Here is a 25,587-nt window from a genome sequence, read left to right as displayed (position 1 = left end):
GGGTATCCCACGAAGGTAGATTTGTCGGTGGGGATGCGCGTAATCAGGAACCGGATGGTGACACAAGACGCAGAGACAGCGATTTAGACAGGTTCGGGCCGTCTGATCGACGTAATACCCTACGTCATGTGTCTTTGGTAGATTGTATTGAGATGTAGTAGATAGATCTTGTCGTATCCTATCTGCTAGGGGACCCCTGCCTCTCCTTATATAGTCTGGAGGAGCAGGGTTACAAGAAAAGTAGCATATTTGGTACTATACAATGTCTTGCGGTGCACGTCGAGCAGCGCCGTGCACGTCTTGATCTTGTGGGCTGGGCCAACTCTGATGGTGCGGCCCATGTCTTGGGGTCCATACCCCCACACATCCAAACAACACCTGAGGTGGACCACCACAACAATATGTAGGTTCCTAACTACTCCATTCATTTTAAATTATGTCATTCCAAGAATCTTGAAGAGTCAAAAACATCTTAAGAATTTTTTTTCTATTTACCTTTCAGTTGTTGTTTTGTTGCTGTTGTTGGGCTTCAGCCGTGTCTGTATAGTGCTTGTACGGTACCGTCTAGGTTCGCTATTACTCTCGTAGCTCTCCTGCTAGTTCGTTTTAATAAAAATAGCAACATGTTCTGTGTCACTTGCTCACCGTAAGTGTGCAACATGGCACGTCCTGGTATCATTAGCAGCTGAAATGGTTTTCTTTTACAATATCTCTCTTTTTCTCCCTCCCTCTCTCTCTCCTGTCTCCATCCATCACAAGGAGAATCACGTGTTCTTTTTATGAGGTCAGCGGTTTATTTAGCACACGTACAGGTGCAGCTGAAAACGTAGTAGCACATGCACATGACAATTGCCCAAACTAAAGGACCACGTAGTTATTTTCCAACCTGATCTTTTTCCTCCGAGACGTTGCAGCTACTCCCTGAAATGCCAACGCCACTCGGCCCTTTTGCGCGGCGCTGCTTGTTTGGCTTCTTTCCTTGCTGTGTGCACACTCCAGAGTCCAAAACCACTCGAATCATCATCACCTGCTGAGTGAGTGGCGAGTGGTCACAATAATAATATCTGAACCGAATGCCCGCCCCACCAGCCTATAGAAAACCACCACACGGCCGGGCCACGCTACTCGGATCCCTTGAACTTCTTGGCGGCCTTCCGTCTTTTCCTCCCTGCTTCTTCTTCGATCCTATTCCTATCCGAGCTCAGGTTGTCTCCAAGAACCACACGGCAGGCCTCCCTCTAGTCTAGGAGATCGATCTCTCGGTCGTAGTTAAGCTAGCACAGCTCCACCAGTCCAATCCAGCAGCTGTAGCTGGAGCCTGAGGTGGAGAGATCGGATGCGTTGCTCTTGAGCTCCGAGTACATCGCGGAGGCAGGCACAGGCAACGCCACGGGAGACAGAGAGGGAGAGAGGTGGGCGTCCTCAGGTAGGTCGTCGACGATCTTGCTCCCCTGCTTCTGTTCTGTTCCATCTGCGTCCTTCATGCTCTCCGTTTGCTCAGGATTCAGGGAATCCCCCTCTGCCCTCTGGTGAGGGTAATCGTTGTTTTGTGGTGGTTGGAGTGTCAGTGATGCTTTGTTAATTTGCAGTCCCTTTCTGTAACCGTTGGGAGTTCTTGGTAACGGTTAAGGTTGGTAACGATTGATAAGCTGCCTGCTTTGTTCACCTCGATCTCGCATACCCATGTACACTGTTTTCTTGCTCATCATCCTGTTGTTTGCTCGATCCATCCATATATACCGTACGTATTGTGTTGTGTGTATCTGATGAGATGCATACACTGACAGGCGAGGTGCCTGACTTGTTTCTTTCTTCTGCTATTTTGCAGCTCCAGCCAAGGAGCGAAGTCCCCTGCCCCTGTCTAGTTGAGTCCATCCCTCAGATACATACATGGGCAGGCATAGAGGGAAGAGCAAGAAACTGAACGACGAATCCGACGAAGACGGCAGCGTCGGCGGCGAGGAGGTGTCCGTGTCCCCCACACCGCCCAAGACGAAGAGGAGGAGGGGAAGGCCGGCTCAGAAGCCTCTCACGGCGGACGACGGCACCGACGGCGTGGAAGCAGAGGAGGACAAGGACGCCGGCGAGGTCGAGGAGGATGCAGACGACGTCGCCAAACCCGCTCCCGCTGTGCGGCGAGCAGGCAACGACGACGACGACGCCAAGGGCTCGACGGCTGAGACCGGAGCTGCCAAGAAGCGGCGGCGCCGGCGGGCCCGGGTGAAGCGCGGCTCCGACGACGACCTGGTGGGAGAGGACGGCGTCGGGGATGGGCGCGTGAGGGCCAAGTCCAGTGGGTTCCGCCCCAATGGAAGCCGCCGGAAGAGCACTCCCCGGCGAGCCGCCGAGGCTGGAGTGGAATGCAAGTGAGCATCTACCCCAGCTACCACGTAGTACTAGTGTTGAAGTTAACTTCTTCTTTTTCACTAATTACATGGGTTTTGTTGTACCCTTCTCTGTTAATTACATAGGTTAAAAATGCAATCTTCAAGTGTGTGGTAGTGGTAGACTGGTAGTTCCATGCATCCCTAGCAGGAGCAGGAGCATGATCCTGTTCATGCCATTACGTGCTGGTCGGTGGATGACAAGTTAGTTATTATAGCTATATTGCGTTGTTTAGCATCAACGTATAGTTGTGAGTTGTGACCGGTGGGCTGCGTTGCAATTACAAGCATTTCCGTGTGAACTATTTACCTTTTCTTTTGTGAAGTTTCTGTTTGGTTGTTTATGGGTCATTTGGCAGTCTTTTCTCCGTGGGAGTTACTCTCCTCAACTAAAACTATAATCACTCCTCAATTAAATGGTAAAAGGCAGAATAGTCGTTTTGGTCATTGAACTATTACTCAAGGCTTAGTTTTATGCCTGAACTTTCAAAACGGCTATTTTAGTCCTTAAACTATACTTTTAGGCTCAATATAATTCTAGAACTATAAAGATGAACATTTTAGTACTCAAACTTTGCGTATTGGGATCAATTTCGTCCTAAAACTATAAAGATGATCATTTCAATCCTCAAACTTTGCATATTGGGCTCCATTTAATCCATAAACTATCAAAAGTATATATATCCTACTAAATCATTTTTGTGGGAGCAATTATAGTTGCTTCGAACGCTATTTATTCCTTAAGAAACATGGATATATTGAAAAAATAATAGATCTATAATTTTTTATTAGCTACTTCTAGAGTTAGGCTCAACTAATAACCATTTGTGTATAGAATAATATTTTTTATCCATAGGCTAAAAATAAGTCATATTTAAGAATATTTAGATCTATATTTATATTCATCTTAGAATATGAATATAATTGTTGAAAATGTGCTATCCGATTCGGTAGTTGGGGCGACACCAGGGAGAATAGTGCCTAACGATGACTATCCATCTCAAATAGCACGTGGTGCTGGACAAAGGACGAAGTTGAATCAAAACACATTTTGATAATTCATGGATGAAATTGTGCATAAAATATAAACTTTTCTCTTTGATAGACAAAATTGGATTGAAAATAAAAGTTTAAAGACTGAAATACACTTTTGATACTTTATGGATGAAATTGAACGTAAAATGCAAAGTTTGAGGACTGAAACAATCATCTTCAAATTTCTGGGATGAAATTGAGGCTAAAAGTAGAGTTTAAGGACTAAAATTGCCGTTTTGAAAGTGAAGGGATGAAATTTGTGGCAGAACCGCCTAATCTAATGCCTCACAGGAGTACTTGTCTTTCATTAGACACTAAGTACTCAAAAGAGAACACTAAACTACGCAGTTCCGTCGAGCACACCCTAAGGGAGAACTCAAAAATCCACATTTTCCATTAGGATCATAAATAAGAGAATAAAGCTTACAACATTCTAAAGTCATTTCTTACATCACTTTATTACAGTAATAGAATATTACCTCAATTGATTATAACAACGGAATATAACAATGTTATTGGAGTTACAGAGGAAACAAAGATTAATTTAATGACATGGTGGAGTATTAACATAGTGGGCATTTATATAGAAAAGCTGCTAGCAGATTTTATATCTTTTCTTATAAAAACCTTTAGTGAGGGTTATAAATAAACACTACGGTCGTAGCGTGAAAGAATCCTCTCTGAGCCCACCAGGAGGTATCCACACACAAGAGTTAGTTCTAAGTATCCTCTAATTACCTGCAACAGGGGGAATAAAACTCTGAGTACTCGATTGTACTCAGCAAGACTTACCCGACGGAAGGAAAATAAAAGACTCCAAGGATATGCAAGGCTTATTTGGCTTGTGGGCTATTGCATCTGCGGAAGCATTACTAAACGTGCGTCCTTATATTCAATTTTATTAGCAGTCATCATTAGTTCCTTAACTAACCATTCTATGTAAACACCTATGCTACTTTTAAGCATGTGGTAAGCAATCAGAATTGTAACACCCCGGTGTTATGCCAGCATTTAGGCACTGAAAATCATGCATGTCATGCATCATCAAGCATCCTAATCATACATGCCTAATCATGTAAATAACAAATGAAACACTGCTTCGAAACATACGAAACATGCTTGTGAAACGTAAATGATGCATACACTTGTTAGAGTTGTTTTGCCCTGATTATGCTTGCTAGGTTAGTAGAACTTGTTTGACAATGATTGTAAATCATCTAGAATTATTTAGCATAATTTTTGTAGCAAAGTTTGTATTCAAATTATTGCAAAAATTTTTGCCTTAAAAATAATTCCCCAAAAATTAGGGTTTTGAGTTAAAATTGACTTTGATTTTATAATTCAAAATCTAGATAGAATTGGACTTTGGTTATAAAAGCAAAGTTGTAGAGAATTAAATTCTAATCAACTTTCATTTTTGGTACATTTTCAAAAGATGACATTTTCTTGCTCAAAATGATATTTGAAAACTGGTGTTTGAAAATCTCTTGAAAACATAATTTGAAAAAGGCTTTCCTTATTTCGCGGGCCGCCGCTCCGCTTCTCGGCCCACGACCGAAGCCGGCCCAGCGAGCCTCCCGCAGCGCCGCGCGCCTCACCTCGGCCCAGCCCAACCCCGCGCGCGTCTGGCCTGCTGACCGCGCTGCGCCGCGCCGTTCGCCCGCGCCGCGTCCCGACCACGGCAGAACACGCCCGCCGCGTGGCGGCCATGCGCCGTCGACGCCGCCATGCGTCGTAGCCGGCCTGCGGCCGCTCCCACGCGCCCGCCTACACCTGCCGACCGCGCTGCGCTCCTCTCCACTCCATCCCGCCTGCTCTCTTGCTCTCCCATGCTCGCTTCTCCTCCCGCGCGTAGCCAGCTCGCCACCGAGCGCCACCACAGCCGCCGGGCGAATTCGCCGCCCCTCCTCCACCTCGGCCAGCAATCAAGTGCCAGCAGCTCCGCCTCGCTCTCTGGCACTTGGTGCTCGCGATTGTGCCGTCTGTTGAGCCCAGGTAGCGCATTCTCACGCCTCACCGCCGTCGGCCATGGCGCCACCGTGCTCGGCCGCCGTGGAACTCCCCCTTCCTCCCCTTCTCCTCCCTGCCTAGCTGCCTGCCCGCATTCGCCAGCTCCTCGCGAACCTCAGGCGCTCGCCCGCTTGCCCTAACCCGGCCGGCAATGGCCGCCGGCCCGCTGGCCGAGCCGCGCCGCCACGACGTCTCGGCGCCGGCGTGAACGCCCTTCGCCTCGGCTGAGTTGAGCTAAGAGGCCGTGGGCCGAAGCCCCTGCCAGGCCGCCGCTCTTTCCCTTCGCTCGGGCCACGCAGGCCGAGTGTGGCTGTGGGCCAGCTGATTCCCGCAGGCCGGCCCAGTAGCAATAGGATGTTTTATTTTTAGTTTTTCTTTATTATTTGAAAAGAGAAATGATTTGGAAATTGTTTGGATACTCAAAATTTCTCCAAATCTATTGAAATAAATTTTTCTAGGTTCCTTATCACCAGATCTACTTGGGAAAATTATTGCATGTCATTTTTGAGATACTTTTCGGTAGAACTTTATTTAATCATGTATATTGCTGATAACTTAAAAAATGTGTAGAAAAACCCATAAGCTTCAGAAAAATATGATTCTAAGTTTGTTAATCTTCTTATGTAATGTACTTCCTAGGAAAAATATATGTCATGCATGTACTGTAGAAAAATTATGAGGTGTAGTTCAAGTGCCTTTAATGGCTGATTTTTGTTATTTTAGCTAGAGAGCAAACTTTGTATAAAACATGCATGTGATAATTTTTGTACAGTGATTGTATGCTATGAAGAACATAGGAAAAATACTAACTCTGTTGTTTGACACTTTTCACAGTACAAAGTATTTTCATGTTCATAATCATGCCATAGCTTGTTGTTTTTGTGTAGGCTAATCCACTCATTCAAATACCATGAAAATCTGATGTTAGACTACTTAGGGTAGTACTGTGCTATGGTAATTTTCTAAGATTTTTCTAAGCAATAAAAATAGATGTTACTATTTAAACTTATTATTAATTAGGGTTTAATCAAGTGTTGCTTGATGGTGATTAAGAAATTAGTGAAGCTTTGGTGTATCTTTGAAGCATTTAATAAGATGTGTTGATTTAGCATATTAGTAGTAGAAGAGAATGCAGTAGATGACATGTGCTTACAGTATATGTTCTTGGATGATGTTGACTACCTTGCATTCAGGCATATCCATTGTATTCATTTCATCCAATGCACTTTTGCATAAGCACTTACGCACATTGCATCATATAGGATCGCAAACCGAGAACCCAGTCGTCATACCCGAGGAGCCCGAGGAGCAGCTCGAGGTGCAGCCGCAGGAAGTGCCCGAAGCCAACGAGGAGGACATTGAGGAACTTCCGGAGTGCCCCGATCACCGCCCGAGCTCCTTCGAGAGAGGCAAGCCCCGGAGCATTTTTCTCTCCGGTTTGCAATTATTAATTAAATGCTTTACTTTAATTGATGCATTACATTCAGGGGTTGTTTGCAACCGTTGCTGCATTATACCTTGTCTACCTTTGTTATACTATATCCTTGTTACCCTAGTATCCGCAGTCGAGTCAATGCTTAGCTGGCTTAGACCGGTAGAAGTCGGGTGATTTCCTGTCACCTGCGAGCTATAGGTGGTTACCTGGATCTGCTTGGATGACTATGAAGTCATGGTATAACTAAGTATTAAATGAAGTTGAGACCGGACGAAGACTTGTAGAGTTTTGAACTGTAGTGCTTTCCGTCTGTGTCGATTAAGGACCGACAGTTGTTGGGCCTCGAGTCATGTTGAACGCATGCCTTACATTTAGCTGGCCGGATAAAGTACCTTCCGACCGCGAAGCTGGGAGATTATTCGGGCCGAGTAGATTGCCCGCAGCGCACTGTGCCGGAGCAGGTGTGGTAGGACACGGGGGCGAGATGATAAGACCAAAGTGCAGTCGGTCGGCCCCTGGGTACATGTGGTTCCTGGCAAACTCGAGATTCCTGGATAGTTAACTCAGTGATCCATATCTCACTTTAGCGGGTGAGTGAGGTTTGTGTAAGGAATAAATCACCAGCTGGTTAGGAATCGATTCGAATCGCCATCGCTCCTGAATAGTGAGCACTTGACTTGAGTGACTTCATCGTAGTAATGTTGATGGAACACTTGGATAGTTATAATGAATATGACATTATGCAAGTTGTTTAATGATCATTGGTTATCATTATCTGCTTAATCACATGTTTGCTCTAGTATAGGTGCAAATCTAGTCGATAGGATATAATTAATTAACTTGGCAATAATGTTTTTAGAAAGGTTCTTGAAATGCTAAAAATGCTTTCTTTGCAAATGAATCAGCTACCCTACTATAAAGCCTTCATAATCCTTGGTGTCACTTATTTTTGGTTATGTCGGGTAAGTCTAGCTGAGTACCTTCTCGTACTCAGGGTTTTATTCCCACTTGTTGCAGATGAGCAGATGTATTACGGCTACTGTATCAACTGCCTTTATCCTGCGATGGGTGATGCTTAGGACCATGGGCATGGTCATTCCTTACGTCTCGTCTGATGCTTTTGTTGGAGATGATCATTCGCTGGCACTATATTTGAACTCCGTGTGAGTGTGTGTGGTTTGAACAAATGGCTTCCGCTACTTTTATTCGAACTTGTTTTGTAATAACTATGTTTAAACTCTGATGTATCTGAGATGCAAACTTTTATGTAATATGTGATGGTGACTGCTAAACTTATTACGATCTTGGCTGGAATGGAAGTTGGTTTGAAATCCTTCGTGATTTCACGGACTACCGGGTTATACGGGCTTAAGTTCGCTAAATCGTCTACTCTGGCGGATGATTTTCTTACTTAATTTCGTATAATTGGTCGGTTCTGTTACAGCTGGTATTAGAGCATGGTTTAGCGTGTTACTGTTCACAAGTGTATTTAAAACAAAAAGGCATTTGGAAAACGTGATTTTCAAACTATAAAGTGTGCCAGTGGTCATATCCTTTATGCCCAGTTAAGGACTTTAGGTGGCTTAATTAAGTACTGACTTGGGGTTCTTTTATCATATTTCTCTTTCGTCGCTCATACGACGTGCTATTGTAGGAGTGCCACTTGTTTGAGTGGTAATGTATGGATCAATTGCTTCTACGCCTCGGTAAGTGTGAGTTGTGAGAGCAAGATCGGATACACCGCCGATCTAGGGTGAATGCTTATATGATGCTGGAGTAATTACATGTTCTACGCATGTTTTACAAAGGTATCTCATGTGTGGGTATTCCGTCTGTTGAGGCGATGCCATCAATATGACGATGGTTTAGGTAGTTATTACCGTTGTACACGTATCTGGGGATTCATGTAGATAAAAATTTACTGCTTTTATGCATTCATTGGGAATTGGGCTGAAATGAATTTTCTACATGTACATAACAACGCTATCGTGTAGAACGTATTAGTTACGTATTTGAGAGATCGTTTGTATGCCACCGAATTCGTCGCTAGAAATTATTTATTTCATAAGTTTGTGAGAACGTACGGCACGTACATACATCATATTACTTGTGCATTTCATTCATGTCATGCATTCCTCCCCTTATAAATTGATTATCTCATTTTGATAAAAGTTGTATCACCTAAAATATGTTTCCCCGGGGTAATAAAAGAACTTTTGCTACAGATGGCCCGCACGAAGCAGACCGCTCGTAAGTCCACCGGAGGAAGAGCACCTCGACGTCTGTTGGCCCTAAGGGAGCACCGCACCACGGACACCTTCTTGAGTGAGTTTGGCATGCCGACCTTCCTTTGGAGAGTGCTCCATGATGTGGGGTACCCAGAGGGTCAAGAGCCGGTGTACTCCTGGAATGAGAGCCAGTTAGCAGAGAATAGACTTGCAGTGGTAGAGATCACGGTTCCTGCTCTCGATGATGCTCCAGATTGGGATGGTTGGCACTTGGAGTTTGAGGGTTGCACTCCTGTTGAGGGTGCAGAGGGAGCAGCCTTCCGTGTCATTAGGGATATTATGAGCAGATTTCCTAGTGAGCTTGCAGCAGCTCTAGCTGGCACTTTTCCTAGGGATGATCCTCGTGATGCCATTTGGGTTCAGCCTCAGGGAAGCGCCTTGGTCAGAGGTCCAGCTGAGGGACAGGCTAGCGACAACCATTCTATGAGTGCTATGTTCGCCGCCATCAGAGCGTATGAGGGTCTCGAGAGTACCTACTAGACTTTGACTAGCTTACGTGGTTAGGATAAGCTCAAGGGGAGAAAGCAAAAGAAGAGACATGCATGTGCTATAGCTAGTTTGCAGGAGCAGTTGGCTAATATGAACTTACTGTGAGACCAGGCGGTTGAGAGAGATGATAGAGCTATGCAGCGGGTGCATATGTTGACTCAAGCCAACAACAATGCAGACCGCATGATTGGACAGTTGGTTCAGGAAAGGAATGAAGCCTGTAACGAGAGGGACCTTCTGCTGCAGAGGGTCGATAAGCTAGAGGAATACAACGGCAACCTGCACGAGGAGTTTCTCGTGCTCTACAATGGGGTTGGCCCATATGCTCCTCCAGACGCCGCTGGGATGGACATCGACGACGACAACGAGGACGAGCCTATAGTTTCACCTAGGGGCGATGGTGACGTCTCCGATCCTGATGAGGGCCTCGAAGAGTAGGCTAGTTGCCTTGCGCTAGTATCTAGGTCCTGTCACGATGACCTTTCTTTTGTTGGCATGTAACCTAATGTGTTTTGCTTCGAACTTATGAGACTTGGCATGTGGTTGGAACTTGATTAAGAATGCGATATCTGAACGCATAAAAGTCCAGTGTATGTATGCTGGCAATTTGGTTGTATGGACGTGATGTTTGCTGTTGAAGTAATTTGATTAAGTGATGTTGTTTTAATTGGGATGCGATTGTTGTGCCTCTGTTTTATTGTATGAATTTATTCTCTCCAGTAAATTCAGTACGGCATAATTTTTCCTTCACTCGCAATTATTACAGCTTCACTCAATCATTACTTGTTGCTGAAATATGCAGATGACAAACACTCGCCGTACCACGTATGAGGCTGCTGAGCCCGGTGCTAATGGTGCTGGGACCGGTGGTGGTGGTGGAACCCACGGCAACAACAATGAACCTCCCCATGAACCGCATTTGCCACCTCCTCCCCCGTTTACCCCCGAGATGTTCCTCGCACAGTTGCTCGGGAGTCAGCGCAACGCGGAACAATCCCAGAAGAACATGGAGGATTTTCTACGCACCATCGCCAACAATGTTCAACGCGGTAACAATCAGGGTGGTGGCACGGGAGTGAACCAATATAGCAGCTTCAAAGATTTTATGGATACTAGGCCGCCAATATTCAAGGAAGCAACAAAGCCACTTGATGCTAAGGAATGGATCAACACTATGGAAGATAAATTCCGTGTGTTGAGGATGACTGAGGTGTTGAAAACAGAGTATGCTGCACTTCAGTTGCAAGGACCAGCGAGAATGTGGTGGAAGCACCATCGCACCACCTTCCCTCTAAATGCTCAGATTTCGTGGAGAGAGTTTGCTGAGGCCTTCCGTGGAGTTTATATTCCACCCGGGCTGACCGAGATGAAGTTGGGAGAGTTCTTGGCATTGAATCAGGGCACCAAGACCATGACGCAATATTTGCATGCCTTCAACAACTTGTGTCGTTATGCTCCCGACATGGTTGACACAGATGCTAAGAGAATAGCCAGTTTCAAGAGGGGACTCAATCCAAAAATGATGAAGCATGTTGGTACCAACAACCGCGTCAGATTCAATGACTTCATCAGCGACTGTCTAAAGCAGGAGAAGAATAACAACGCCAGCACCGCAGCCAAGACTCGCAAGAGAGCCCTTAAAAGTGGTTCGTCCCAAGCTAGAGCACCTACGGGAGGTCGTCCTCCATATCGCCCATCGGCACCTGGCACGAGGTTCAGGCCACCTCAGCAGAGAAGTCAGAATTTCCGTGGACCCTAGAAGCCTTACAAGATGGCAGTACAACCCAACAAGGCAGCCGCAACTGCGGTACAAGGCAGTTCCAAGGGAGCTGTGGGATCTGCTAGGACAGTGAGGGGACCCTGCTATAACTGTGATCAACCCGGCCACTTCTCAAGGTTTTGTCCGTATCCGCCCAAGAAGAAGAAGCAGACTTATAATGCTAGGGTGCATAGTACGACTATGGATGAAATTCCTGAGGGAGAGCCCGTCACTGCTGGTAAGTTTCCTGTCAACGAAAACCCTGCAGTTGTTCTATTTGATTCGAGATCAATGCATTCTTTTATGAGTCAAGCATTTGCACAGAAACATAAACAACTATGCACAGAATTGTGTTATGGTTACCGTATAAGTTCAGAATTGGGTTATGGTTACCGAATAAGTCTGTGACCTAACTATCATCCACAGCAACGGACGGTCCTCAATCGACACAGGCGGAACAAGTACAATCCGAGCCTCGCTCGAATGCCTAACCAAGTCTAGATCTAAAGTACCATTCCGCCCGATCTCCAATTATCATTCATATATATTCCATGTGGTAGTAATGTAATAACAATAATATCTTTCCTATCTCTCGCGAGTGACAGGTAATCACTTGACTTCTACCGGGTCCTATAGCAGAGTAATCTACATGATCCTAACATACTAGTAGGACTCATAGGATAAGGATATATATATGCAAGTGGTTTCATTCAACTCCTTAAAACTTAATGCACAAGCATAAAGTAAAGTGCAGAATAATATGGGTTATGTACCGGGGCTTGCCTGGGTAAGATATAACCAAAAGTTAGCATTCTATTGGTGACATGATCATCAAGGCACCATCTTTTCCGCTACTCCGATCATCTCCACGGTCCATCGTTATTCCTATTATGATATACGTGGATGCAACGCAGAGACGTAAATACTCAACGGCAACCGAAACTCTTAGAAATACGATTACGCTCCGTAAGCTAATGAGCTAGCTTTAATGACTAACGTACTAGTCTACGTATCCACATCGTCAAGTAAGGCTTTGTCTCAAAAAAATGTTTTAGTCCTACAATCCCAAAGGTGTTTCGGCATTTTATGGATTAAATATATATTTTTGAACTATGGCTCATTTAGCTACCTTAGCAAACTAATTATTATGGAGCTACAAAAATTATAGTGAGCACCTACTAATGTGGGGAATTTACTATGAAAGTTTCAGAGCCAACACTATTATCAATTTATCACAAAAATTCCTACAAGTTTATATCTTACAATATTAAGCATCTCAATTTAATTCGATAACTCCTGAAAATACTATAAAACTATGTGAACAAGACATACTGGTAGATGAGTCAGGATTTGAGGAACCTAACACAATTCGTTTCATAATTTTTGGTTAACTACACAATTTTATACTAAATTTACAAGTTTACCTTAGAAACTAAATTAAAAATACATTAGAAAAAGAAAAGGGCCGGCAGCAACCCATTCTGGCCCGGCAGCCCAGCGGCCCAGGGCGGGCGTGGCCTCGCGTAGGTAGCGATGGCCCAACACGGCCCAAGGCCGAGTGGCCCACGCACGACGGCGGCTTTGCAGAAAGCCCCCGTGCTTTTAGATAATAACATGACTGCTATACGTACTATTCTTGTCGTTAGTAATCTTGCAACCAAACCCTCGGATGTTTTCATCTTTACCATAGGGAGGTCCTTAGGGATCCCCATGTGCGGGGGCGCGGTGGCCGACGGCATAAGGCGGTTATGCCGGGCAACCTAGGTGTGCTACGATGGGAGTAATGGGCCGACCACTATCTACAGCTAAACGCGCAAGGATGGGTAACGGTTAGAGACTCGGAGGCGCACTGTCGCGGGCTGCAACGGCGAGCAGCTATCCACGGCGACGACGCGACTATTTCGGGGGCCTAAGGTTCTATCAGGGTGATAGAGATAGTGGGTAAGCACCAGTAGCTCATCAGAATTCGTGCAGCGGTGACGGTTGAGGCGGAGGAGTGCTGAGGTGGCCTGGCCACGTGCGAGCCACCGAGGCGGCGATGCTCCGGGATGGACACCCATGCATCACCACATCTCCGGCAAGCGCCTTGGCAAAATGGCGTGGACACAAAATAGAGGAGGTTAAAACGAGGTCGTGGATACAAACAATTGAACCCATTCGGGATCTTGCTCCAATTTCACTGGCACGGCGGGGCACCTCTGCCAGCGGTGAGAAAAACGCCAAATTGACGGCCAGCAGTGCTTGGCCGAGCATGGGGAAGATGGGGTGCCTAGTTGACTTATTATGCCACCTGTAGGTGCGAGGAGTCAAACTGTCAAGCCCTGAGCTAGGCGAATTAGAGAGCGGAAAGGCATAGCTCAAGCCATGGTCATGCCGTGGAGAGGCACACAAGTGAGAACGAGCGGATTAAGACGGTGGCTCTGATCGATAGCTACAATACGAGCACATGCGCACAGGTGACGAGACAGTGGAGGGCTTAGCACGATGCGCTTGAATTAGAGCGGTCAGACCCGAGCAGGGCTCACCGGCATCGGCTAGCGGGCAGGGCGAGGCAGGGAGGCATCCCATCGCCATTGCGACTGGGGTCATCGGCCCAGGCGCGACGAGCAGTGGAACACGCTCGGGGGTTCGGTGCGGTAGGTGGATCAAAAGGCGAGGCGGGCGCCACGTTGGCCGAGCAACGACCACCATAGCCTAGGCTTACCCTGCGAGCGGCATCGCGGCCAGCCACCCGAGCACGACGCACACGTAGCAGCAGGAGCCAGGCCGCAACCAGCCAGGACCGACCAATGCCAGGCCGTAGGTGCTGCGTGGCATCACCCGGGCGCGCGAGCTGGCCAGCGGCAGCAGCCCAGCCACGGCCAGAGCCCGGCACCAGCAGCGCCCACGCTCGCGGTGACCGTGAACTCGGGCCGAGAGGTAGCAACTGGTGATGTGCATGCATTTTAAAGCGAAGCAAAAGCTGTAACAATCACGATCGAGGTTCAACTAATTCCCCTAACCTAAAGCCGATACTAACACCCAACTGGCGAAGCAAACCTCATGTCCATAGAGCGACCAGAGAGGAAGCAAGGGAGGTGCCAACATGAGTTCGTCACGCTGAACGCCGGTTCACGAACCGAGCAACAAATCATGGTTCACAGCGCGTTCTAAGGAGGTTTGGGCAATTTTTACGAGAGCAACGTGACATCCAACACAACTTCGACCTACACCATGCTCAAGTGCTTACTTAGAAGTAACCAACAGTACAAAAACATGCAGCTAGTGTTTAAATATTTTAGTTAGAATTTAAATGTTAAGAAAGCATTGTCTTACTACTTTTTCCATCTTAGAAAAATTAGGGTTCAATTAGAACTAATAGCCCTTAACCCTTTTGTTACAAATTTTAAAAGGCCTAAACCCTATTAACTGCTACCAACAAGTATTTCATGCAATAGTCCATACCTTATACTAACCCATAGGAACAAAATATTTAAGCATTAATTAATTATTTCACCCGCAATAAATCACCAAAAATAGTACTTTAAACGTAAGTTCAAGTGCTCATCGTCTTAACGAAAAAAGTTCATCTTAACTTCAAATTTGATTTTTTTTAGCTCCCAAGAGCAGTAGTTAACAATATTTGTTTTCATAAATTAAAGTTACATCTTTAACTACACCACTTACTCGTCATCTTTACTTAAGTACACATAAGTTATATTTTATTTTTGTTTATATAAATTATTTTTCGTGCCAAATAATTAAAACGACTTATCCCATGTTTCTCGTTAGGATTTTCATTAGCACTTTTACGCAGCAAGTAAGTTAACTTGGATATTTATTTGAGTCCACAAAAGTGAGTCATATATGATTGGCTTATCATTTCACGTGTGTTATAAATTTTTAAAACCCAAAAATTTGCTAGGCTAATCCTTCTCGGACCTAAATCTCGGTGCTAAGTAAACTCGTAGCACCAGCGGTGTTACAAAATTGAGCCTCAAAAAATAGTTCAGGGATTAAAATAGCTATTCCACCACGGTAAAACTATGAAAGTACCTAGAACTAAGAATCACAGCTCTACCAAACACATCTTTTTTCCTAAAAACAAACAAACCGATCTTTAGTCGTTGCACTGGTAGGAATAGGAGTACTCCCTCCATCCCAAAACGAGTATCATTTTAATTTTCTAAAAAGTCAAATATTTTCAACTTTAATTAAACATATATAGAAAAAAATTAATATTACTGAGTGAACAGTGTGGGCTCACACTCTTTATTTGTGGCTTTGGCTGCAGTGACCGAGGAGGAAAAACTCCCTCGTCTGCCCCACATCTAAAGCACAGGTATGTGGCCAGCTTATCTCACGGAGCTACGGTGCCGCTGTGTATGGGTGAGGCAAGGGTTGAAAGGTAGGGTTGGAAGGTTTTCTTGATCTGCGTGAGAAGATCTTCTTCTTAAACTGGAATACCCGGAGCTGTCTAGCCACCGCGGATCGAGTTTTTTTAAAAAAATATTAATATTTATGATACATATTTAGTATCATTAAATGAATCGCTGAATATATTTTATAATAAGTTTATTTAGAAATATAAATATTGTTATTAAACTTAGTTAAATTTGAGAAAAATTCATCAGAATAAACCTACAGCGATACTTTTTTTAAGGACAGCATCTGTGTTATTCCGTACTCCACTGTAGCCTGGCTGTAGGGTGAAAAATTGCATTTTAAATTCCGACGGATAAAGACTGACTGTACTAGGTAGTACATAGCCGTTGAGTTGTCCTTCACAAGCTGTTTCTTCTTCAGGCCAGCCCAACGCTACACCGTGTCGTGCAGCCGGAGCGAGCGTTGCAGTGAACGATAGCCTCTACCACGCACAGCAACCAGCAAGACGACGAGAGAAAAGCAGCAAGGTGAAAAAAAGAAAGCTGCAAACTGCTGCATGCTTGGTGGGACCCAAAATAAAATACTCGTATTTTTTAGTCAACAAACAGTATTTTTCTCTCACGATAAATCAACCAACAGTACTTTCAACCATGAATTACCAGCCAAACGAACATGGCTTTCCTCGTCTACGTGGAATACAACTTTTGGTTGAGGCTAACGGCCGCGTTGGTCATGCCCAGACGGCCAGACGCATGGTTGTTTCTTTTTCCTCTATCACCTTTTCTGTGTCAAATTGTGGAAGTTTCGGTTCGGACACTAGGCTGTTCCACTCGGTGGAATTGTACAATATAGAAGTGCTCTAGTGTTTTTTTAATAAAATGTAAGAAATATCTGGCTTCATTCCCACATGTGACAAATAATACCAAATTTATTACGGAACTGACAAATTTCACCAATTTATTTGGTCACATGCTAAATTCGGTTTGCCAACGTTGTACTGTACCTTTGTTTATTTTGATGGCCGAAGCAGTTGGTATAAATCCACTACAAATTTGGTGCCTAAAAATCTAAAATTGAGCCATGATAAAACTTGGTTTGGTTAGGAGGTGACACAAAACAAACACACCCATACCACAAGAGTATTATGAATACATAGAGAAGCAAAGCTATTCACCACTATGAAGTATGAACCCTACCTCGCCATCATAGTTGAATAGATAGACAAGTGTTTCGCAGTAGCCAGCAACACTGCAACTCAGCAGTTCGACTTGGGCCTCGTTGAAGTAGGCATGAACATGGCCCACGCGCATGCGCTCTTCGTGGGCATGTAATTAGGCCCCAAAAAAGGTTGGGAAAGGACACGCATCGGCTGATCGGCCTCGGCCTGGGCTGGCCCATCCAGCTGCGGCCCCCACGTTGGCGCGGACCGCGGAGTGTGCATGGGCCGAACAGAACAGAAAATCGCTTGGATGAACCTTGAGGAAGGCTGGCAAAAGCATTCAGCAAAATTTGCTCAGATTCAGCCAAAACCGATGGGCCCTTTCCAGTTCCCCTGCCTGATGACGAGACGAAGAGGAGGAGATCTAGCGACCGGGGAACAAAATCTCATTTTGCATGCATGCTAGTGACGTCCAGTCGTCGTACGCAACGCAGCTAGGAAAGGCCGCGCGACGCGACGCGATGCCGACGCGTACGGCCTCCGATTCCGATCCTTCTGGCGAGCGAGCATGACGAGCAGAGGAAGACGACGACGACGCCCGGGACGGCGGGCCCCTCGTCGGGGGCCGTCGCGCCGCTAGCTGGGCCCTCGTGGGATCGGCAGCCAGCCCACCCCCCCCCCCCCCAGGGCCCGTGAACAGTGACCCAGGAGGGCTCTGTCGCGTTTGGGCCCCGGCCCTCCTCCGCCCTATCGTTTCGCCTCGGAACGGACGGACGGAACCCGCCGGCCAGAGTGAGCACTGTTCGTCCTCGATCCAATTGTACGTATGCACTAGGGATGAAAACGGTACGGATATTTTCTGACCGTATTCGAAACCGAATCCGTTTAGAGGGGTTGAGATCTGTCCGTATCCGAGTCCGGATATCCAACATCCGATACCGTATCCGTATCTGAATACTCAAATCGCATATTTATGATGTTGATATCCAATCGTATCCTATCCGACAAAGTTGACACTATCCGTATTCGAATCCGAATCCGGACAGAAATATGAAAACAAATGTAATATCGGTGATATCCGTCCGTATCCGATCCGTTTTCATCCCTAGTATGCACGTACGTGTTGGAGTATACTGTGGGGTAAATAAAACGACTGACGAGAATGGACTGCGCGCAGCGGGCAGAGGGCGGGCGGACACCTTTTGGCGCGCGCACGCTACCTACCTAATGACGGCACCGGCACGGCACGGGCGCCGGCCGGCGGCCGACACGCGGCGACGGGGATCGTCGGCCCCAGCGGCGAGGGTCCGTAGTCCGCAAGGATGGCAATAGGGATGTACCCGTCGGGTATCGTCGGAACGTTCTCTTCCCCGCTATGGAGAATTCATCTCGTCCCCGTCCTCGTTAACTGTCTCGGGTATAGATTCTTACCCATCCTTGTACCCGTCGGGCATCAGTCGGGTAACATATACCCGATGGTACTGCATACTCGATAAACAAGGATACTTGGGGTCACAGCTTTGCACTCTGAGATGTTTCTTCTTCACCCGGGTATAAGTGTCGAAGTCTCGAAGATGCCGAGGACAAGGAGCGAGGTTACGAGGAGGACGAGCAAAGGTGACAGAGAGACCGAACTGAGGAAACGAGGGGCACGAGCGCTCGTGAGGCAGACGTGCTTGTGCTGCTGGCGGAGATGGTGATGAAAAATTGAACTAGGGTTCCTAGAACACACAAACTATATATATAATTGTTTTGGGGGCCAAAATACCTATGTTGAGCTTCTTTGGGCATAATACTCGCATGACAGCTCAAATAGTCGGGTTCCCCAACGGGTAACGAGGACGGGTAAACAGAGAACGCTCCCGTACCCGCTATACCGTTGGGAATGGATTCTTGCCTATTTAGATGCCCGCGTATAAAGATATGATCCAATCCCTGTCCCCTAATGGATCAAATACCATTTGGGTATCGGGTATCGGGTATCGGGGCCCCGTTGCCATCTTTAGTCATCCGGCCGGTCGGGCAGGGCTGCCTGCACCCTGCAGCTTGCGCGTGCATCGCCTGCCCAGGTGCCCCCGGTCGTGCCTTGCTCGTGCAGCCAGGCAGGCATGGCAGGTGCGTGGTGAGGCATCCCGGTCTGGCCTGGCCCCGTCGGTCTCCGCCGCACACCGACACCACACGGCCGAAGTGACGGTGACCGGTCGATGCGCGTGCGAGGCAGGCACGCATGCATGCACGCTCTGGCCGCTCCATAAGGACTGGCCGGCCAGGGGGAAGCATCGGCGAGCTAGGACTGAGACGGACCGCCGGGTGCCGGCACCGCGCGCTGCACTAGGCGGCTAGCTAGCTAGTGCTGCGCTGCGCCACCGCCAACCACAACGTGCATGGTACTCACACTCGTGGAGCTGTCGTCGTCGTCCTTGATCTATCGGCCTGCCAGCTGCACGGAACCGGTGGCATGCATGCAGATGATCTCATACACCGTGTGCCGGCCCAGGCACCGCCCGCTGCCCTAGCTGGCCGACCGGCCCACGCCACGCACGCGTACGCACGGTCCTACCTCCCGTACGCCATGAGCAATAGGAGTTCTGTCCCGCGCTGGAGCTAGAGGTCCTCCTAGGCCTAGCCCTATATATGGGCATGCAGCCCGAGCCCGGCACGAGGCCTATTTTTTTTAGCCCGGCCCAAGCACGGCCCGATGCACAGGGCCGTGCCTGGGCCGCTTCCTAGGCACATCGGGCGGCACGGCCTGGCCCAGTAAATGGCAAAACGCTCGGTATAGGCCCGGTTAGAAAGGCCCAAGCAGCAGCAGGCCAACAGCCCATAGCCTAGCACCCAGGCACCGAGGCCTGCTCCCGCAAAAGGCCATAGGCCACAGCGCCTCCTCCTTGGACCCCCCATTCCCCCACGCCGCGCACTCGGCTCCTCGCCTCCTCCCCGCTCTCACTCCCCCCGCGTGGATGCGCCGCACCCGAACTCACGGGGGAGTCGCACACTCGCTCCTCCTTCGTCCTTCCGTTTCCTTCTCTCAGCTCTCGCCGTGCCCCGTGGGATGCGCCGCCGCCTGCCGCGGCTGGCTTGGACAGGCCCATGGGAGCAAGTGCGCCAGCCTCGGGTGCGCCTGGTCGCTACCTCGCTAGGCTCCTCACCTACTCCACCCCGCTAATCAGGTGCGCCGCCGCGGGCTCGGGGGCCCTCACGACCGCTCGCCGGTCGGGAGGCAGGGCGCGCGCGACTCTCCTCCCCTTCTCTGCTCCGCTCCTCGCCGCTTCCTCTCTCTATCTTCAGATCTACTGCGCAGTGGACCACGGGCCGGCACGGCCTGCTATTTTTCGCTGTGCTTCATGGGTCGGCCCGGCCCAAAAAACGGCCCATAGTGTCATGTCTGGGCCGCTGGTGTAACAATCTAAAAATCCATACACCAAAAATCACAACTACAAAATTTACCCCATGCAATGCTGAGTGACATCTGTAGGAGCCAATCCTAGGTGTTGCATTAGTTGTAATCCAACTAAACAATTTCATGAGCATGGCATGCCATTTGTTAATCATGTTTATTTAAATACTGACATATGGAACATAGCATACATTGTTGACTCACAAGGTGATTTGGATTCTCATTTGCTTTATGTAGTGCCTAAAAACTCCCTTAAAGAAATAAACCATAAAAAGTGATATTTACTCAAACCAAAGAATAAATGTTTAAAGAGAAAACTAATTCTATTTTTGTATAACAAAACTACACCTATTTTGTTATATAAAATAGCTAAATAAAATTCCTAATATATGAAAGAGAATGTTGTGGGCCTCACATCTAAAAACTCCAATGAATAAGGTACACCAATTTTGAATTCAAATTCCAAATCAATTTGAATTTAAACAAAGAAAAAGAAAAATAAAACAGAAAAAGGAAAAGAAAGGAGAAGGCCCGCGGCTGGCTCGGCCTGCTCGGCCCGCCAGCGCGCAGTAGCCCAGCAAGCAGCCCTGCCTGCGCGTGCAGCAGCAGGCCAGCCCAGCAAGCAGCCCAGCGCGCGTCGCCCACGCCCGCGCGCCTCCCCGCTTTCCCTTGCTGCTGCTACCACTTGGCCCCACAAGTCAGCCGCACCCCCGCCTCAGTGTCGTCTTCCCCCCACGCCTCAACCGCTGCGTGACCGGAGGCCGACAGCGATGGCAGGAGCGGGCTAGGGGGCCACGCCCGGGGCATGGCCTTGTTCCCCTTGCGCCGTGCCTACGCAACCACGCACGGGCCGTTGGATGCAATGCACGCGCCTCCACGCTCTTATCCGCCCAGCCGAGCCACCAGGGAGCCTACACGCGCGACCTAATCACTGGCGAGCGCCGCCGAGCCGCCGACCACCGTGGCCAGCGCTCGGGGAAGCCCTGGCCGCCACCGTGATCCTACCACCATACTCGCCGGGGCCTGGCAAAGCTTTCCCCCACCTTAATTGGATGCCAGCGCCGCTGTAGGACCACACTGGTGAGCACATCACCGGCGGGAGCGCGCCGAAGATGAAAGCAGGGGATTTCCCCTCGCCAGCCGCACACGTGCTTGAACCCAGTGCACGTAGACCATGCCGAAGGAAGGAAGGGTGGACTCGGTCCACCGAGGACCCAGCCTACGGTCCATGGACCATGAACACAGGTCCACCGTGAGCCACATGGCGTGGACCGAACAGTAGACGAAGCCTAGTGGAGGCCTATGGCAACGACGTGGCAGCGTCACAGCATGCCACATGTCCGGGCCGGTCTGGCCCAGACCGGCCCAACCCGAGCCCGCTAGAGCCCGTTTGAGACCCAGTCCAAGTTGACCGTTGACCGGTCTACATTGACAGTTGACCTGGCCCCACATGTCAGTGTCACAAGGACTCGGGACCCACATGTCGGTAAGTGACATCATGCTGACGTCATGTTGACGTCACGCGGGTCCCACCTGGCAGTAACAACACAGCCAAGGTGATGTCATGCTGACATCACGATGATGTCAGCTACTGACGTCAGCAGCACTAGCCCTACACGTCAGTGACCCTGATCCGTTGACTGTTGACTCACCCATTGACTTGACATTGACTTTGATCGGACCCACATGTCAGTGACCCAAGAGCCCTGGTCCCACCTGTCAGAACTGATGACGTTGGTGACGTCATGCTGACGTCATGATGACGGCAGCAGGACCCCACTTGTCAGCTTAGAGCCGAGCCGATGACGTCATGTTGACGTCAGCACGCGACGTGGACCAGTCACAGTGTGACACGTGTCAGCCCAGGATTAATTCAGCCTTTTTCCATTTTCAGAGATGAATTAATCTTCGGAAATTCATAACTAATTCATACGACCTCAGAAAAATATGAAACCGGGACCAAAATTCATCTAAACTCTAGCTCTACGCAATGAACCCATGTTTGAGTGCATTTGGCTCTTTTGAATTTCTATTGCTTCTTTGTGCTATTCTATAGACGTCGCTAACACGACTGTAATGCGATCGTATGTAGACTCAGAGGAGAATCAGATGGATGAGGATTGTGAGTACCATGAGGAGTACAGAGACGACTACACTGAAGGTGCCACATCCCACCCAATCTCGTAGCACCTATTACGCATGGCTAATATAGAACTGCTATTGCTTTACTTTATTGTTGTAATCACACTGTGATAGGACTTGCATGGTAGTATGTTTTCTTGATGGCCTTTACCTTGACGCAACCTTACCCCTGCATACCCTGCTATTAGGCTAGACACACGCTTACTGCTATATTTCATTGCTTATATTTCTACTATGCTTATACTACATTAAAGGCATGGTGGAAACTGGTGTTATCTGGACTATGGGGAGAGTGCTGTGTGTGTGACTTGGGTGTGTGGAGGGTGAGGGTTGTGTCGACCAAGTTGGAGTATACGACGAGCCTGGGGAAAGTCTTGCCGCGAAGTGCTACCTGGGCACCCCTGGAATGGATACCTGTGGTGGGTAAATGGTATAAGAGGTGGCCCTGGGTGTGAACCTGTGATGGGAGGAGCCCAGGGTGGAGGTGCTGTGGTGGCACGGTAAATAGAAACCCTGATGAAGACATTCTGGCTTGGTCATCCCTAAGGACTTACTAGTACTCAGACTCACCGAGAAGCCTTACGTACCACTCGCCCTATATGGTGCGGACGGCTGGACTACTTGGTAGGATATTGCCACTACTGCTAGGTTGATAGCGGACAGTGTAAGGAGGTACGGGGCGCGGAGGATTTCCCCCACACCCTTCTGAGACTTCATGGAGACCTTGTGGACCTGGCTCATGACTCACAGTTTCAGCCACCCCAGACTAGACTTGGGGTGAACCAGGGCTGAATGGTAGAGTGGCATTATCCTAGGCAAGCAAGCAGCCGGAATCAGCCCAGTTGACGATGGTTAGCAAGGAAGGTAGATCTTGTGGCTATGTAAAACCTCTGCAGAGTGTATGGTTGATCGATCGATACATGTGCCGACTTGTCGGCTATGGACCTTTCCTAGGTTTTGCTTAAACTAGATAGATAGATGAGTCATCCTCTTCTTCCCCCTGGGAGTGAGTGTTCGGACGTAGCCAGGGCTACGGGCCATGAGACAGTGCCGAGAGGGAGTTGGCCTATCGATTGAGCGATGGTATGGTTATGGTATGGTGATGATGTGGAGATGGTGGTATGTCGATCCCAGGTTCGAAACCTGGCTCTGGATGGAAATGGGATGGAATGTGTGTGGGAATAGTGTTAAAACTTGACCAACTATTATTATATACTTGATATGCTATTGTTTAGGAAACCCCAGTCTTATAGGTTCCTTTTGATTATATCCAACTTGCATCCAATTTCCACAAAGCAGTACTCATAGGGTGGGAGTGGCCAGTACAAATCGTACTGATAAATTTTGGCACACAGGTTCTGCTGAGGAGTATAGCTCTGAGGAGTTTGATGGTTGAGGGGTTCGTGCCTACGCTCGAGTTTGGCGATCTTATCTTCAAGCTATTCTGAATGAATGCTACTTTTGATTCTGTCAATGCGGCGATGTAACAAATTATGTAATTCCGCACTATTTGTACTCTGATATTATCGTTGTATGGATGTGGTATTTGACTAGAATTTGGGTAATATGATCTACAACGGTCTTATTACACTTCGACTCTGTGGATTTCCCTTCGTGGAAATCAGGTCGCTTCAGTTGGTATCAGAGCCATACTTGACCATAGGACGAAACCCTCAGAAATGGACGATAGAATAGGACATGAACAGCCCTTCTTTCGGTTATATACCGACCCTACATTTACTTTTATGCAAGGCTTATCTATTATTGACCTGCTAACACCTGTTCCTTAAAACATGTAGATGGCAATGAACGTCGACTGGCCACCTCTAGGACCGCTACCTCTGGACCACGCGAAGCTTACCTTCGACCTACGTGAGCTCGGGGGTTTTGCACAGACCCTCTGCCGAGTTCTCATCACGTTAGGTGTCCCCGATGAGCTTGTCAAGGTCACCTGCACCGGGAAGCCAGCTCAGGAAGGAGGAATCGAAGGACCGATTGTCACCTCAGTCGAGTTCTCAGCTAGCACTACCTTACCTTCTGTCCTAGCTTTCACCGAGTTGACTATAGAGGACATAGTCGAGGAGGGACTGCAAGCTATCTCACACAAGGCACTTCACAGAGTGATGAGGGACCACTACGAGCACCTGAAGACGACAGAGTTCCATCTACTTCCCCAGGCCCTCGACCTCAGCCTTACCCCTAGTGAGCAGAGCTTCGTAGCCGGCAGAGCTATCTTTGCCGTGGAGGACAGATGCCTTCGTGTCTCAGCTATCCACCTACTGGAGCAGGACAGGTATGTGACCTAGCTAGAGCAGAGGAGACGTTAGGACCAGGCCCTTCTGTGGGAGTACCAGGAGCGAGACTCGTAGGGAGCATAGGAGCGAGCTAGTCTACTTGAGACAGTCGCCAAGCTGCAGGACGAGCTCAACCGTCATGAAGGAGTCCATAGAACCGAGGTCGCTGACTTACAGGACAAAGCAGCCGACCTAGGCAACAAGAACTGCTACCTCGACAGCAAGGTCTTGGAGTTGCAGAGAGAGTTGGACAACAAGAAGGCCAAATTCAACCGCAGAGGAGACAAAAAGAGGTCCAAGGGGATTGATATACTAAAAATTCAGTCTCGGAACAAGACCATGACTCAAGAGCTAGAGGAGTTTAGGAAGAAGGCCGTTCGCAACTAGGGTCACCTGATCGAGGCACTCAGGTAGAACGAGTACCTTCAGGACAAGTGTGAGATGACTTGGTAGGCTTGGTAGAAGTCTAACAGGAAGCACCTTAGGGAGATGAAGGGAATGTGGGATCTGCTACCCAAGGTGATTCGCAGCAAGACGAAGCCTAGGATAGAGGAGTTCGAGTTAGCCCCAACTTGCCTCAACCTAGATGCCTTCCCTACCCTACCTAGAGCCAAGCCTACTGAGGAGCTCGCCAAGGCCTTGAAGTACGTGTCTCGACTTCACAAGTCTGACGAGGAGATCGAGATCGAGAATAGTCGTATCCCAGCTGCGGTGTACGAGTTAGAGTAGAATGACCCTACGTGGTCATGAGTCATGTCAGTGGCTTCCATAAGTTGTACCCCATGATGTACCCCTTATGAGATGTAATATGAGACACTATGCGTAGTACG

General features: G+C 48.1%; 1 protein-coding gene across 3 annotated transcripts; it reads left to right on the top strand.

The window, feature by feature from the left end:
- Positions 1-849: 849 nt before the first annotated feature.
- On the top strand, positions 850-8,055 carry LOC136501425 (uncharacterized). Of its 3 annotated transcripts, none has more exons than XM_066496953.1 (2): positions 850-2,366; positions 7,882-8,055. In XM_066496953.1, the coding sequence occupies exons 1-2, from the start codon at positions 1,891-1,893 to the stop codon at positions 7,883-7,885; spliced, it is 480 nt and encodes a 159-aa protein (XP_066353050.1). In that variant the 5' UTR covers positions 850-1,890; the 3' UTR covers positions 7,886-8,055. The 3 variants fall into 3 exon arrangements, with proteins under 3 accessions (XP_066353050.1, XP_066353047.1, XP_066353048.1); XM_066496950.1 differs by lacking the exon at positions 7,882-8,055 and adding an exon at positions 6,692-6,832; XM_066496951.1 differs by lacking the exon at positions 7,882-8,055 and having other exon boundaries at positions 852-2,728.
- Positions 8,056-25,587: the final 17,532 nt, after the last annotated feature.

This window comes from Miscanthus floridulus, chromosome 13 (assembly GCF_019320115.1).
Source record: "Miscanthus floridulus cultivar M001 chromosome 13, ASM1932011v1, whole genome shotgun sequence".
NCBI classification, from domain to species: Eukaryota; Viridiplantae; Streptophyta; class Magnoliopsida; order Poales; family Poaceae; genus Miscanthus; species Miscanthus floridulus.
This window is presented reverse-complemented; position numbering and strand designations above follow the sequence as displayed.

Coding starts and splice junctions, on each gene's coding strand:
- LOC136501425 (XM_066496950.1), top strand. CDS start 1,891: ATGGGCAGGCATAGAGGGAAGAGCAAGAAACTGAACGACGAATCCGAC. Junction 2,367..6,691: donor GAGGCTGGAGTGGAATGCAA/GTGAGCATCTAC, acceptor TGCATCATATAG/GATCGCAAACCGAGAACCCA.